The sequence below is a fragment of the Danio rerio genome, chromosome 22 (genome assembly GCF_049306965.1).
Source record: "Danio rerio strain Tuebingen ecotype United States chromosome 22, GRCz12tu, whole genome shotgun sequence".
In the NCBI taxonomy this organism is placed as follows: domain Eukaryota; kingdom Metazoa; phylum Chordata; class Actinopteri; order Cypriniformes; family Danionidae; genus Danio; species Danio rerio.
Genome location: NC_133197.1, coordinates 25,681,381 through 25,697,288, shown reverse-complemented (window position 1 = coordinate 25,697,288; position 15,908 = coordinate 25,681,381). Strand labels below are relative to the sequence as shown.

Here is a 15,908-nt window from a genome sequence, read left to right as displayed (position 1 = left end):
ATTAAAAAAGTGTGAAAATACAATCATTAAGCACGTTATACCTGCGTTTATAACTCAAGAACACAGCATTAGCAGTTGTGGTTATAAACCAGTTATAAATATTTTACTAATGTCTCCTATTGCAGAGATAAAGCTTTATAAATGATAAACTGTCTGCTAATAGTTAATAAATTATCCATAGTGTGGAGTTATAAAGTGTTACTAAATTTTGTCTTGTTTTAAGGAAAAGTATGTCACAATTAAGTGAGTTTTTATTTAAAACAAGCAAAATAAATGGGGTAAGCAAACTTATCTAATGTAAAAAAAACTGCTTGTTTTAAGGAAACTCTCACTTAATTTTGGTATATTATTTCTGAAAACAAGGCAATATTTTTGCTTGCATAGAAAATGTTTTTGATTTAATAATTATTTGGATAATAGATATAGATATTTGCACTAGAAACAAGGCAATAATCTAAGTAAGAAGAGTATTTTTTGCAGAGCATGTTATATGTAATTTGTAAATAAATTCTGGAACAAACCCAGGAAATAATATGTTATAATGTGGTTAATAATTAATCATTGAAAGGCCTCAGGCATTCAATTTGAATGGGAAAACATCAAATTGTCCGAAATTGCTTGCCAAACTTACAATTGATTTTCATATTGGGAATCACCAATAAAAGTAAACATTAATTGAGTCTTTAGCTTCATTTACAAACATTTCAATCACACAAAATCTGAAGAAACTCATGTTGCTCATGCTCACTTGTACTAGAAGGCAGGGCTTCATTTATCACATTGACTGTTACACTTTTCCTCATTCATAACTACATTAGTGACATGTCTTGTGTATTCGATAGTCTTTGCCAATGTCCATCACACAGTTTCAGTTTTCCCATAACATGAAGTCATTAAACAATGACAGTGGAAAAAAAGAGCATCAAATTTCTGAACGGTCCATTTAACGTTATGGATCAATCATGAATAAAAAAAGTAACATGTAGCTACAAACATAAATATTATGAAACAACAGTATTCAGTTCACTTCCAAGTAAATAAAAAAATAAATGAATGACTCACTCGTCTAAACTTCAAGAAGAGGCCACAGTTACCGCCATGTTTTCTGTCTGACTTTACTCGCTTTGCTTCTGTCTCTTGCTATCCTAATCCAGGGATGCAGTTCCATCTCCTCATGACCTATTTTGATCAGGCTCATTATCAGATGTGCTCGTTGAAATAATGAATATAAGGTTGACTGCCTCTTTGCCATTATGAAAATACAAATATTACTTAGGTAGGCCACTATGCCGTTATTTATTTTTGATGTTCATTGTGCGCGAAACAATCACCAACCACTTGTAAACGTAAGAAAGATGATTATAAATTGTTGAAAATTATTGAAAATATTGTCAGTTAAAACAACTTTTGCTTTAACTTGTGCATGGTGACTACCGTTGCGTGCATTCACACACAATCTACACAGCCTTTGCTTGCAGTCATTCACATTCTCTTTCACACACACATACACATGCTAATGCTGGTTCAATTAAAATAAACACCAAAACGCAAAACAGAAGTATCTGACGTTTTCCGGAAAAAGATCCAGCAAGATCGGGCTCAAATTCAGTACTACAGGCATATAGATGTTGAGCAAAATTAGAAATGATGACATGGACTTCTTGATTTGCTTGTTGTCAAAAGTCAGAATTGCATAATGCGCATGACATGACATTGCCCTTTCACCTATGTCAAATAATTACAGTTGCATTTGCCTGATGTACTAATAAAATAATTCAAAATTCAGAATTCAAAATATGCACAGTAATTGCAAGCATATATGTGTAAATGATAATTATACTACCTTATAAATTATAAAAGTTATAGTTTTCCTGTGGACTTAGGCTCCAGGATGACATGATAATAGGCCAGGATAACCTAACCTCTAATTGATAACTGTTTATCAATCTCCTAACCAGCCAAAGCCATGCAGTGTAAGATGTACACATAGAAACATTTGTTAATCATTATTTTAGAATTAATATTTGGTCAGCAAACAGTAAAAGTATAAAAGTATGTTCTTTGCCTGAATTCTTCACAAACCACCAGCCATGAGAGCTGTTGTGCTTGCCTTGACTCTAGCCTTAGTGGGTAAGTCAGATGTTTGAAAGCTCAATGTTTGTAAAATTTTATTTAGATGCAAATCTATTTTGAAGATTTTTCCTCATTGCTATGTTTGTTTCTTTTAGCGAGTCAACAGAACAAACTTGGTAAGTTTCGTCTTTTGGTTATCTTTTAAGAAGTTAATTTTACCTACAACACAAGAAAATCTAAAATATATACTTAAAAAAAAACATATGTTTCAGTTCCTGAGTTTGCCCATGATAAGACCTATGTGTACAAGTATGAGGCTCTACTCTTGAGTGGTATTGTTCAAGAAGGACTGGCCAAAGCAGGTATTCAAATCAAGAGCAAGGTTCTCCTCAGTGCCGCAACAGAGAATACCTTCCTGTTGAAGGTAATGACTAATAAAACATGCCAGATCTTAGAAAAAAAAAAAACACAACCAATACATTTCCCAACGAGGGTGTATTACAGAAAATGTTACAATCAATTTAATTGAAAATGTCCCTTACAGTTTGTGGATCCTCTTTTCTACGAGTATGCTGGCACTTGGCCCAAGGATCAAGTTTTTCCTGCCACTAAGCTCAACTCAGCACTGGCTGCTCAGCTTCAGACTCCCATCAAGTTTGAGTATGCTAATGGTGTGGTTGGCAAGGTTTTTGCACCAGCAGGAGTCTCTCCCTCAGTCTTGAACTTGTACAGAGGTATCCTCAACATCCTTCAGCTTAACTTTAAGAAGACCCAGAACATCTACGAGCTGCAAGAGGTAAAGTATCTTCCTAGTACATTTTTGATCTATATTTATCTTAGGTTTTACAATCTTCCTTCTAACAATATGACTTGTTCTTCAAGGCTGGAGCTCAGGGAGTTTGCAAAACTCAGTATGTCATCAGTGAGGATCCAAAGGCAGATCGCATTACTGTCACAAAGTCTAGGGATCTGAGCCACTGCCAGGAGAGAATTGTGAAGGACATTGGTTTGGCATACACTGAAACATGTGTGGAGTGCACTAAGGTATTGATCTTATTCTGTAGTGTTTTGAATATAAAAAATAGACATTCTCTAGAGCAAAAAAGACACTCACCTTTTTTTCTCAACAGAGGATCAAGAGTCTGATTGAAACTGCAAATTATAACTACATCATAAAACCATCTGACAGTGGTGCACTGATTGCTGAAGCAACAGTTAAGGAAGTACATCAGTTCTCACCCTTCAATGAGATCCATGGTGCTGCAATGATGGAAGCAACGTATGACGGTCTCTCTGTGATTTAGACAGATATATGTAGTATACTCCCAGCACATTTCATTACTTTAAAAAAAAATTAGGTACTAAAGTGTTTTCTTGTTACAGGCAAAGCTTGGTTTTTGTTGAATTTGAGAAGGCCCCTGTTGTTCCAGTCAAAGCTGATTACATGCCCCGTGGATCCCTGCAGTATGAGTTTGCAACTGAGATTCTTCAGACCCCCATTCAACTCACAAAGATTAGCAATGCACCAGCCCAGGTAAATTAATGCATAAATATATCCGCTCCTGATCATATAAATGTATCCACAGTTATAACTTATATAGTTATAACATATATATGACATATTTTTATTCTTACTAGATAAAGGAGGTCTTGAAACACTTGGTTGAAAACAATGTGGCCATGGTCCATGATGATGCTCCACTGAAGTTTGTTCAGCTTGTCCAGTTCCTACGTGCCGCCACACTAAAGGACACTGAAGCCATCTGGGCTCAGTTCAAGGACAAGCCAGTCTACAGGTAAAATGTTAAGAAATGTTTCTAGGTGCAATATAGTTAAATACTAATGTTTAAGAAAAATCTAAATAATTGTTTAATAATTGTTAGGCGCTGGCTTCTGGATACTCTTCCTGCTGTAGCTACACCAGTCGTTCTAAAGTTCATCAAGGAGAAGTTCCTGGCTGGTGAATTCACTCTTACCGAGTTCATTCCAACTCTTGTGGTTGCTTTGCAAATGGTCCCTGCTGATTTGGAGACCATCCAGTGGACAGCTGTGGGTATATCTAACTTTGCTCTAAAGCACTATCCTTAAAATTTAGCATACACTGCAAAAAAATTATTTGTCTTGTGTCTAGTTTAACACTCTTAAATTAAGAAGCATTTTCTTCACAAGTAAAACGAGAGGGGTCTGGCTGCAGACCTGGTGCAGTGCAATCTGTGCTGCATCCAATGCTTTTTAATGGGCTCCCCCAACCCTACCCGTCACAGTGATGTCACTAGCTCCATTTGAGTGCATTGTGTCTGACATTGCATCGCTGACTGATGCAGTCTCAGCTTGCATCATAAAGGCTGCATCCAGATACTATTGAGTAAAACAGATTTTCTTGTTTTTAGAAATGCCAAAATTAAGTGTTTTTTAGGACACGCAACAATCTTCCAATAGGGTTAGAAAAAAAACTTTAACTTTTTGAATTTTAACATTATTTCTAATAACGAGAGAAATTTTAATTGTCAGGAAAATGCTTTCTGATTTAAGAATTTAATTGACATTTGGACTGGAAACAAAAAAGTAAGAAAAACTTTTTTTGTGTGTGTAAGCTAATCTAACGCTAACATCTTTTGAACAGAGTTTGGCTTTGCATGAAAAAATTGCCACAATCCCAGCTCTGCGTGAAGTTGTCATGCTTGGATATGGTTCCATGATTGCCAAGTACTGTGTTGCAGTTCCCACCTGCCCTGCTGAGCTCCTCAGGGTAAGCTCTTCAACAATGCCCAATTTCTTGGTAAAAATGTGCTATTTTCTAAAGATGTGTGTATCTTATTCTTCAGCCCATCCATGAGATCGCCACAGAGGCCATTTCTAAGAATGACATTCCTGAAATCACTTTGGCTCTGAAAGTTTTGGGCAATGCTGGTCACCCTTCAAGTCTTAAACCTATTATGAAGCTCCTGCCTGTACTTAAAACTACAGCTTCTGCTCTGCCCATCAGAGTGCAGGTTGATGCCATCTTGGCCCTGAGGAGCATTGCCAAGAAAGAACCCAAACTGGTAAATTTCAGACATTGTGAAAATGAATTGCAGTAAAAATTATTACACACATTTTCATCTTATAATTAACTAACCTTGTTTCCTGTCTTAGGTTCAGCCTGTTGCCTTGCAGCTTGTTTTGGAAAGAGCTCTGCACCCAGAATTGCGCATGGTTGCTTGTATATTGCTGTTTGAGACTAAGCCATCAGTGGCTGTCATGTCCAGTCTTGCTGGAGCTTTGAGAATGGAGACAAATATGCAGGTTGCAAGCTTTGCCTATTCCCACATCAAGTCCTTGACCAGAATCACTGCTCCTGATATGTCATCTGTGTAAGTAAAATTGTTTGTATGGTTTATGTCATATTTTCACACTGGGCTCATTATATACCATTTTTTCTACCATAGTGCTGGTGCAGCTAATGTTGCCATCAAGCTTATGAACCGCAAGCTGGACAGACTTAACTTCCGTTACAGCAGAGCTTTTCAGTTGGACTTCTATCACAGTGAGTTTAGTGGCTATTTTCTTTAAGGAGGCTCTCTCAGTGGTAAAGAAGACAAAGTTTTACCCAAAGTGTCTTTCAAAGTTTTATTTTTTCTAAAGAAGGTCACACAATCATACGTCAAAGACAGTTTCTGCAGAGTGTGAGACGCCGAAACAGAGTGCGTTCTCTTTTTATCTAGTTTGTAATGCCCACAAGGTCATCAGTGACATACAGGATGAATCACAGTTACATCAGCGCTCAAACTTCATTTTTGACCATCTATATTTCAGTTCTACCCCCCAATCAAACATATAGTTTGTTAAATCAACTTATTCAGATCTTGTCTGGTGATAAACACTTATTCTAACTTAAACAGAACATCCATGGAAGAATAAAAGAACAGACCTTTATAATGTATATAAATGAGTATATAAAATGTATATAAGATGAATAAAATTAATTTTCCACCACAGTGAGTCTACAAAAAAAGACAAAATTAAGAATGCCTTTCATGTAATACCTATCCATTGATTGTTACCTCTGTCCTTGTGCAGCTCCTCTTATGATTGGAGCTGCTGGTAGTGCCTACATGATCAATGATGCTGCCACCATCCTGCCCAGAGCTGTCATTGCTAAAGCTCGTGCTTACTTGGCTGGAGCCGCTACTGATGTTATTGAGGTGAAGCATCAAAAACATCACATTTTTATCTAAAAATTTGATTTATAGTTTACAATATTCTGATAGCCTTATCCTGATGTTTCCTCTTTAAAAGTTTGGACTGAGAACTGAAGGAATTCAGGAAGCTCTTCTAAAATCTCCTGCTGCAGATGAAAGTGTTGACCGTATCACTAAAATTAAACGCACCTTAAGAGCTGTAAGTGATTGGTCTTTTATTATTTGCTCAATAAATGTAAGATTTTTTTAAATAACCATGTTTCTGTTGCTTACCCCCTTAAGCTCACAAACTGGAAGGCAATGCCAAGCAATAAGCCATTGGCTTCAGCCTATGTCAAAGTATTTGGGCAAGAAATGGCTTTCGGCAGAATTGACAAGACCATCATTGAACAAGCATTACCAGTATGGTGTTCTAGTACATGTATCTACGTTCATGAACATAAATCTGAGATCAGTATCACTACACTCAATAACTGAGATTTTACTAAATAAACCTGTATGTATCATAAACACTTTCCTCAGATGGTTAATGGACCCAAGCCTCGTGCACTGCTAAAGGAGGCTCTTAAAGCTTTGCAGGAAGGGATTTCCTGGCAGCGTGCCAAACCTCTGCTTGTGGCTGAAGTGCGCCGTATCTTGCCAACTTCTGTTGGTTTGCCCATGGAGCTCAGTATGTACTCCTCCGTTGTTGGTGCTGCAACCGTCAATGGTGAGTTTTTTTTAAAATTATTATTCCTAAGGTGTAAAAATGAGTGTTACTTAAGTTTTTTACTTGTATCTTTGTCCCTCTAGTTCAGGCCACCATTACACCTCCTCTCCCTGAGCAAATTGAGACCATGACTCTTGAGCAACTGAAAAAGACTGATGTTCAATTCAAGGCTGAAGCTAGACCAAGGTAAAGTTTATACCATTATGTATATATACACACACAGCGGGGTAAATAAGTCCCCTTGTCTCAGACAACATATTTGGTGCTAACATAAGGTGCTGTTGACTTGAAATTTTCACTGGATGTCGGTAACAACCAAAGAAATCCATATATGCTAAGAAAACTAAACTATTTACAAATTAAGTTATGTGTTATAAAATTAATTTACACAAGACAGAAAATGACAGGCTGAAATCTCCTAGAAGTTATTTAGCAACTCTCTGCTCTTTGTTGTTGTAAATGAATATTGGCTGCTTCCGTTTAATATCTACATTACCAGGATGTTGAAGATGGATCCAGGGTGGATATTTCAGCAAGACAATGATCCAAAACACAGCCAAGGAAACTCTCAAAGGGTTTCAAAGAAAGAAACCTCTAGCTGTAGAATGGCCCAGCCAATCACCTGACTTAAATCCAATATAAAATAAAAAAAATCTGATTTGATAAACGAGACCCATAGAACCATCAAGATTTTTACATTTTGTTTACATCTGTGAAAAAAAAATCACACCTGATTCAATGCATGTGACTTCATTCTCCATGGGAGAGGCGTCTTTAAGTTGTCATCACTAAAAAAAAAGAATTTTATATAAGGTATTAAATATTCTCACTAGTTCAGTACATTCTCCTTGTAACATTCCATTGTTATGACACATAACTAATTTTCAGATTTCTTTTTTGTTTTGTTTTATTTTCATGTTTGTATTTTTTGGGGGGGGGGGGGGTTACTAAAATCTGGTTCAATTCCATGCCAATAGCTCCTAAAATTATTATCCTTAGAAATTTTTTTTTTTTTGAAGAATATGTATTTCCTCCTTTGTGTGTGTGTGTGTGTGTGTGTGTGTGTGTGTGTGTGTGTGTATATATATATATATATATATATATATATATATATATATATATATATATATATATATATATATACACATATATATCATTTTTTTTTTTTTTTTTTTTTTTTAATAATACCATCCTCAATCTCGTTCCAGTATTGCTATACATAAATTTGCTGTGATGGGAGTTAACACTGCCTTCATCCAAGCTGCTGTAATGGCAAGAGGAAAGATCCGTACAATTGCCCCTGGAAAAGTGGCAGCAAGAGCAGACATTCTCAAGGGCAACTACAAGATTGAGGCTCTGCCTGTTGAACTTCCTGAACACATTGCTTCTGCAAGGTAATTAAAACATGGTCATACTAGTTTTGCATATAAATGAATGAAAATGAAGCAGTTTCTTCAAATATTTGTTGTTCCAACAGCTTTGAGACATTCGCTTTTGCTAGAGATGTTGAAGATCCCTCTGCTGAGAGAACCGTTCCATTAGTATCTGTGTTGTCCCTTCAAAACCGTCAGTCACAAAGACTGGTAAGCCAAACATGGAAATGAATCAAATGCAGCAAGACATTCTTTGATGGTACACAACATATTAATTTTCTGTTTCAGTCCTCTGAGAATGCTGATTCTGAAATTGAGACGGAAACTCCTGTGAAAGCTCCTGCTCCATTTGACAGGACCCTCTGTTATGCTGTCCCATACATTGAAATCAAGGGATGTGTTGAGGTGCACTCTCACAATGCTGCTTTCATCAGAAATTCTACTCTGTTCTACATAATTGGACAGCACTCAGCCCGTGCTGCAGTGGCAAGAGGTATTTTTTAAACAAATTGTCTTTGAATATACATGTTGAATTTTCAGATTAAATAGTAACTCATTTATATAAAACAACTAATTTTGTCATTCTGGCTGTAGCTGAAGGTCCTGCAGTTGAAAAACTGGAGTTTGAAGTCCAAGTTGGTCCTAGAGCTGCTGAGAGGCTTGTTAAGCAAATCAACATCATTGATGATGAAACTCCAGAAGGAAAGGACTTCCTGTTGAAACTACGGGAAATCTTGGAGACTGAAAGCAAAAATGCAACTGTCTCTTCTGGAAGCAGCAGCAGCCGCAGCAGCAGTAGCAGCCGCAGCAGCAGCAGCAGTAGCAGCACCAGCAACAGTACCAGTAGCAGCAGCTCAAGCTCAAGCTCTTCCATGTCCAGCTCTCGTTGGTCTAAGGTGAGGACATGGAATCTTGCTTGATATATCATATAACATTTGTATCATAGATTTTTATTAATTTTATTAATTCTCATTCCTTTCAAATGCTTTTCAGACTCTCACTAAAATGGAAGCCTTCAGGAAATTCCACAAGGATCAGGTAAATACTCAACACCTTTTACAATGTTTTAAAGATTTTATTCCCATATATATATACGTGTGTTTGTGTGTCTAGAGAGAAGAGAAGTAATGTTAATACTACCCAAACAATTTACTTGCAGTATAAGACACATCATGGAGACTCAAAAAGCAGTAGAAGCACTGGATCTAGTCTTGAGCAAATCCAGAAACAGGTAAATCAATTTCAGTTTTTGTTATTTGTCCTAAAAAACTATAAATATTAAGCCTCATGAATTAACTGCTTATTTCTGAACTCATCATTTCAGTCTAGATATCTTGGGAATACTGTTCCACCTGTTTTTGCTATCATCGCCCGTGCTGTAAGAGTTGACCGGAAGTTGTTGGGATACCAGTTTGTGGCTTTCTTTGACAAGCCATCTTCAAGAGTGCAGTTCATTGCTTCTTCCATTGCTGAGAATGACAACTTTAAGTTCTGTGCGGATGGTGTCCTGCTGAGCAAGCACAAAGTCACTGTAAGTTCAAAGATAAGATGTCTGAAAATCTTTCAAAAAGCCAAAAATAGCTGACTCTCTCCAAGATGTTCTGCTAGTTTATAATGTAAATACAGTACCTGTTTCTATTTAGTCCAAGGTTACCTGGGGTGCAGAGTGTAAAGAATATGCAGTGACTACTAAAGCCGAGGCTGGACTCCTTGGAGAATTCCCAGCTTTCCGTCTAGAGTGGGAATGGGAAAGGCTTCCAATTATTTTCACCACCTACGCCAAAAAGTAAACAATAATGAAGAACTGCTTTGAAGTAACATTACAAGTGTTATGTTTTGAAGACTTTTTAACATATTCTTTTTTTCAACAGGCTGTCTAAGCACATTCCTATGGCAGCTTTGCAAGCAGGATTTAATGTTGAGAGAGCTAAGAACAGCGAGAAAGAGTTAGAACTTACAGTGGCCTTGCCATCTAAGAGAACACTGAATGTAATTGTTAGGGTTCCAGAGGTGAGTGGCCAGCAATTGACTCACTAAGATAAACATAAGGGGGAAAATTATTGTAACAATTATATATTTCCTTTAGATGACAATGTCAAGGATGGATATTCCTCTCCCAGTTACTGTCCCTATTAATCCAGATGGAACCTTTGATGTTCATTTTTATGAGGATATTTACTTCAGAGCCCAAAACTATATCTACGATTACACCACTGGTAAAATTGGTTGACATTACATGCTTAAATGATCGCATCAAAATAACTTCCCATTAAATATATTCTGAAAGCTTATACTGCTTTTAATCCTTTTTAGCTCAATGCAGCATGATGCAGGATACAATCAGCACCTTCAACAACAAAACATACAAGAATGAAATGCCTATTTCCTGCTACCAAGTCTTAGCCCAGGATTGCACATCTGAGCTGAAATTTGTTGCTCTGTTGAAGAAGGACGAAGAGTCTGAAAAGACCCACCTGAATGTTAAACTTGTTGACATGTAAGAACTCTCTATATACATTTATTCTGCATTTGTTTTAAATTGCGCTGATCATTTAATTCACACTATATTAAACTGATCACATGTCTTTAACAGTGATATTGACCTGTATACTTTGGGCACTGATGCAAAAGTTAAAATTAATGGACTGGAAGTTCCCATCAGCAGCCTTCCTTATCAGCATCCCTCAGGTAGGTTCAAATGTGCATTTGGTCATTTACTACACATAACATGTTCAAATCATGTAAATTACAATGCATGTCTGTTTTAGGCTCCATCCAGATCAGAGAGAAGGCTGATGGTTTGTCACTTTATGCTCCTAGTCTTGGGCTTCACGAAGTCTACTTTGCCAATGGTGACTGGAAGGTGACTGCAAGTTATTGAGTATTTATCAGATACTGATTTCTATTATGCTTGAGAACGTTCTGATACAAACATTTTATCCAAGATCCAAGTTGCAGACTGGATGAAGGGACAGACTTGTGGACTTTGTGGAAAGGCTGATGGAGAAATCAAACAGGAGTACACCACACCCAGTGGATACCTGACCGAGAGCTCAGTCAGCTTTGCACACTCATGGGTGCTGCCTGCTGAGAGTTGCCGTGATGCCAGCCGTAAGAGTTGTCTGACAAGAATTGTGTATAACACACAATGTTTTAAAGACATCTAAAAATAAAAAATAAAAATGTATGTATTTATATCCTTTCTTTTTCAGAATGCCGCATGAAACTTGAATCTGTCAAGTTTGAGAAACAGGTGATTTTGAACGGACAGGAATCAAAATGCTATTCCGTTGAGCCTGTGCTGCGCTGTCTGCCAGGCTGTGCACCAGTAAGAACCACACCTGTGACAGTTGGATACCACTGTATGTCCACTGGTAAGTGATTTTACACTTGTTTATAGAATGACTCTAGTCCATATTTATTAACAACTTGAGTCAGCACTCTTGCATATTTCCAAATTATCTTGAATGGCTTGATTAGCTGCTTTAGCTGGGCTTTATTATCGTTGGAGCTAAACTCTACAGGATAGTGAGTCCCTAGGAGTAGGTTAAACACTTCTGCTATAGCATGTAATGCAGATGTCACCAATCTCAGTTCTGCTGGTGCAGAGTTTAGCTCCAATCTACTTCAACACACCTACTGTAATTGGACACTTTAAGTATACCTAGATTCGTTGGTTAAGGTTTGTTTGATTATTTTTGAAGCTATAATCTACAAGAATCTGGCTCTTCAGAACAGAGTGGGATGACCCCTGGTATAGTGAGTCTCCCGGAACATGTATTTAGACATATGCTATACAGCACAGTCAGTTTTCAGGACCAAGTTTAAGACCTCTACTATACAGGATAATGAGTCTGAAGGAGCAGGGTTGAAGACCTCTGCTATACAGGAAAATGAGGTCCAGAAGCATCACTGAAGATCCCTGCTATACTGAACATTGAGTCCCTAGAATCAGGATTGATGACCTCTGCTATAGAAGATGGTTAGTTCTCTGGAGATGGATTGGCAATTTTTACACATTAATCTAGTCTCCAGAAGCAGGGTTAAAGTCATCTAATACGGAGGAGGATAAGTCTTTATGAACAGATTTGAAGATCCCAGCTTTACAGAATATTGAGTCAGCAGGAGCAGGGTTGAAGACCTCTGCTATACAGGTTAGTGATTCTCCAGGATCAGGATTGAAGATCTCTGTATACAGAATGGTATGTTTCCAGGAGCAGGGTTAAAAAACTCTGCTATATAGAATAGTGAGTTTCCAGGTGCAGAATAGAAAAACTCTGCTATACAGAATAGTAAGTCCACAGTTGCAGGTTTGTAGATATCTGCTATACAGGATAGTGTGTCTCCAGGAGCAGGGTTTAAGACCTCTGCTTTACCCAACTGTGGGTCCCCAGGAGTGGGAACAAAAAATATTTTAGTCTAGATATTCTCAAATAGCCCTGCTTGAAATGGCACCCTTAACAACATTTTGCAAACTAATATGACTCAAGTCCAGTAATTCTCAACTGACCTTGCTTCAGAAAGCAGTTTAACATTTTACAGTTAAGCACTGGTATATTGCTTTGCATTACATAGCCCAACAATATGCAAATGTATTAACTTTGTTAACAAACAATTTGGTTTTTAAATTATGTTTTAATATCCTGTGTTACAGCCTCTAATCTCAACATGCTAGCTGGAATCTACGAGAAGAGTGTAGATTTGAGAGAGACAACAGATGCTCACGTGGCCTGTCGCTGCACTGAGCAGTGTGCTTAAATCCACTTCTTGGCTCAGTAGAGTATAACAACATTCTCTGAATCTGCTGTAACTTGTTTAGAATAAATCTGAATAAGCAATCTCAAAATCTATCAGCGTTGTGTGTGTGTTTTTTTTTTTTTATTTGAACCAATTGTCTACTTTGGAAACTCTTTTTTATTGAGGGAATATATATACTAAGTTTTTTTAAATAGAGACAGATACTGAATATTAAGGCAAGGCAAGTTTATTTAAATAGCACATTTCATACACAGTGGCAATTCAAAGTGCTTTACATAGACAAGAATAAAAGAAACAAGTAAAATAAAAACAAATAATACAAATGAGTAAAAAAAGCATAAAAACATAATAGTGCAATCTGTCAGACGCAGCACAGTGCTCATTCAGTTAAAGCACAGCTAAAGAGATGTGTTTTCATTAAGACATTTGCATGCACAATAAGGTAAAAAAGAGAAAAGATATGAATACTTTGCAGATTTAGTCTCCGCTGGTTTAAGATTGGTTTAACAACCATAACCATTTCACAGCTTTATGATCAACAACCACACCCTCGCATGACTCTTCTGCAAGCGATAGAAATCACTGAGGTGGGGTCAATCCAAGGGTGGATTCAGCACACGAGATACTTTCCCCAATTTCTAGCCCACAGATATCACCTGTGTACATTGTTACATATAGTTTTTTGTACAAATATGGCTACTGAGAACACACAGTACTGCAATTTGTCATGTGCAGTACTGCGGCTGCAAAGACCACCTTTTCATTAAAAGAAAAAACATTTCTGTGCTTTACGCAATAGCCACCAGATGGCGCAAGGAACAACCGCTTTTCCATTGACTTAGTTGTCATGCATGTTTAGATGCATGTACAGTATTTGTGTGCGAGAGCGTTTGATTCAGCTCCCTAGATGCCTCTAGCGGCTGGGTTTCTTTATTTTGGAAATAATGTGTACATATTTGTATTCACATATGAATACAACAGAAAGACATAAAACTACAAATTACGTGTCCACTTTTGAGGGCTTAACACAATTTCATAGTCTAGATAAAATAGCCTAAGCTAAATTTAAGTCATTTAAAGATACACAAATATTGATATAAAAATATATAACAAAAACCTCTACCACACACATTATGGTAATCTATTTTTAAAAATATTTGACTGTTTTTCTTTTCTTAAAATGGCTTAACTTGAAGTGCTGTAAAAAAAAAATTGGAAAACAGTTTTTTAGGGTACTTTATAAAATGTTGCCATATGGCAACATTGTACAACAGTGGATTTAAATTCGAAATTTTAACTTCAAAACTTTCCTTATAATTAGGAATTTTGTCAATTTTAAATGATTGAACTGGTGTTGCAGTATTATAAGCTTTAACGCAGAACGTATAAATAGCACCATAGACATACATACTTATCAACATCTCATATTTCAACAGCTTTCATTTATTCCATCCTTTTTGCTAATTATTATTAAAACAAACCTAATATTGTATTATCATATATATATGTAACCGGGGTAATATAATAAGAGCCACTTCTGTCCTTTTCTTCTTTCACTTACTATAGAACATGGTGGTGTTCGCTAATACACTGTTATCTGTATTCATATCTCTTCAAAAGTAGTATTGCCATTAAAACTAGATTTTATCCATATTGCAAATGCTATTAACGTACGACAAATCAACATATTACAAGCTTTCATGTTGTTATTGTTACAACTTTAAAGTTCACAGCTGACCTTGCTAGCTAGCTAACTCATTGCAAATATTGCTTGTTCCACTACTGAACAGTGCTGCCATTTGCCAACACATACATTTGATCGATTTACAAAAAACTAATTTGATTTAAAAAAAAAAATTGTTGTAAATATATCATAATAACTTACTGGAGGTGATGTTTCATTTTTTTGTGCATCTGACATAATTCGATTCTTTACTTTTATTGACATTTACATTAGAATTCAGGAACTACTCACAACAAATGCCAGTCTGTAAGAAATCACGCTACAGAAAAATACAGCATGTCATGTGACTTAACCAAAGCACATCATTGGCTATTCCAAGGTATTACCTTTCCAACAATAAAAAAATAATGTTGGTCTTTCAGAAACAGTGGCAGGGAAATTAACCTAAGTATTATGTTGCCATATAGTGACATTGCGCCGTAGAGGGTTAAATAAACCAACATAAAACAAACAAAAGCTATAACGATTTAGAAATATACAGCATAATCTAAATCGTTTTAACCGTTTTAAGCCATTTTGAACTTTAATTTTACAAAGGCAAAAAATATTTTAGATATTTTTAAAAAGAATAAACAACGGAGTTTATTATAATTTTATGATTTTAAAATAAATATTATTTATAAAGAATTTTTATTCGAGGATATTAATCAAATCGTGCAAAAATGTGTTCTATGACATCAAACAAGTGTTTGTTTTATATAACGTGGTGAATAAAAAAAAATGAAATTAATCATCATGAAAAAGGAATCAAATCGTTTGTTATAACATCAAAACCCATGCCTACAAAGTTGAAACAAATAATAACAGAGAAGTCAAAAAGAGCGAATTTGCAGAGTGGGAAGTCATGCGTGTTAAATGAAATGGATGTTCTTGGGTGGTGGAAGATGAACAAACAATCCTACCCAAAACATGTTAAAGCACTAAAACTACAGTGGATTCAAAAAACGTTCCTCCACAAAAACACATTTACAAAGTCTAATCTTGGTGAGTAAATGGTTTTCAAATGATAACTGAATATTATTTAAATAATAAATGAAGAGATAAAGGAATTGAAAGGTTGTTTCTGATGG

General features: G+C 36.3%; 1 protein-coding gene across 1 annotated transcript; it reads left to right on the top strand.

The window, feature by feature from the left end:
- Positions 1-2,076: 2,076 nt before the first annotated feature.
- Positions 2,077-13,186, top strand: vtg2 (vitellogenin 2). Its single transcript, NM_001044913.1, is given in 34 exon segments — positions 2,077-2,130; positions 2,229-2,249; positions 2,346-2,497; positions 2,618-2,869; positions 2,956-3,117; positions 3,204-3,352; positions 3,457-3,607; positions 3,712-3,869; positions 3,957-4,122; positions 4,697-4,822; positions 4,899-5,117; positions 5,209-5,426; positions 5,502-5,599; positions 6,133-6,257; positions 6,352-6,453; positions 6,537-6,656; positions 6,777-6,963; positions 7,047-7,149; positions 8,172-8,357; positions 8,441-8,546; positions 8,625-8,829; positions 8,931-9,232; positions 9,330-9,374; positions 9,496-9,567; positions 9,661-9,867; positions 9,980-10,122; positions 10,208-10,346; positions 10,423-10,552; positions 10,650-10,833; positions 10,930-11,024; positions 11,105-11,199; positions 11,282-11,447; positions 11,549-11,710; positions 12,991-13,186. Coding segments are annotated over 34 exon segments (4,890 nt in total). The 5' UTR covers positions 2,077-2,090; the 3' UTR covers positions 13,095-13,186.
- The last annotated feature ends 2,722 nt before the right edge of the window (positions 13,187-15,908 follow it).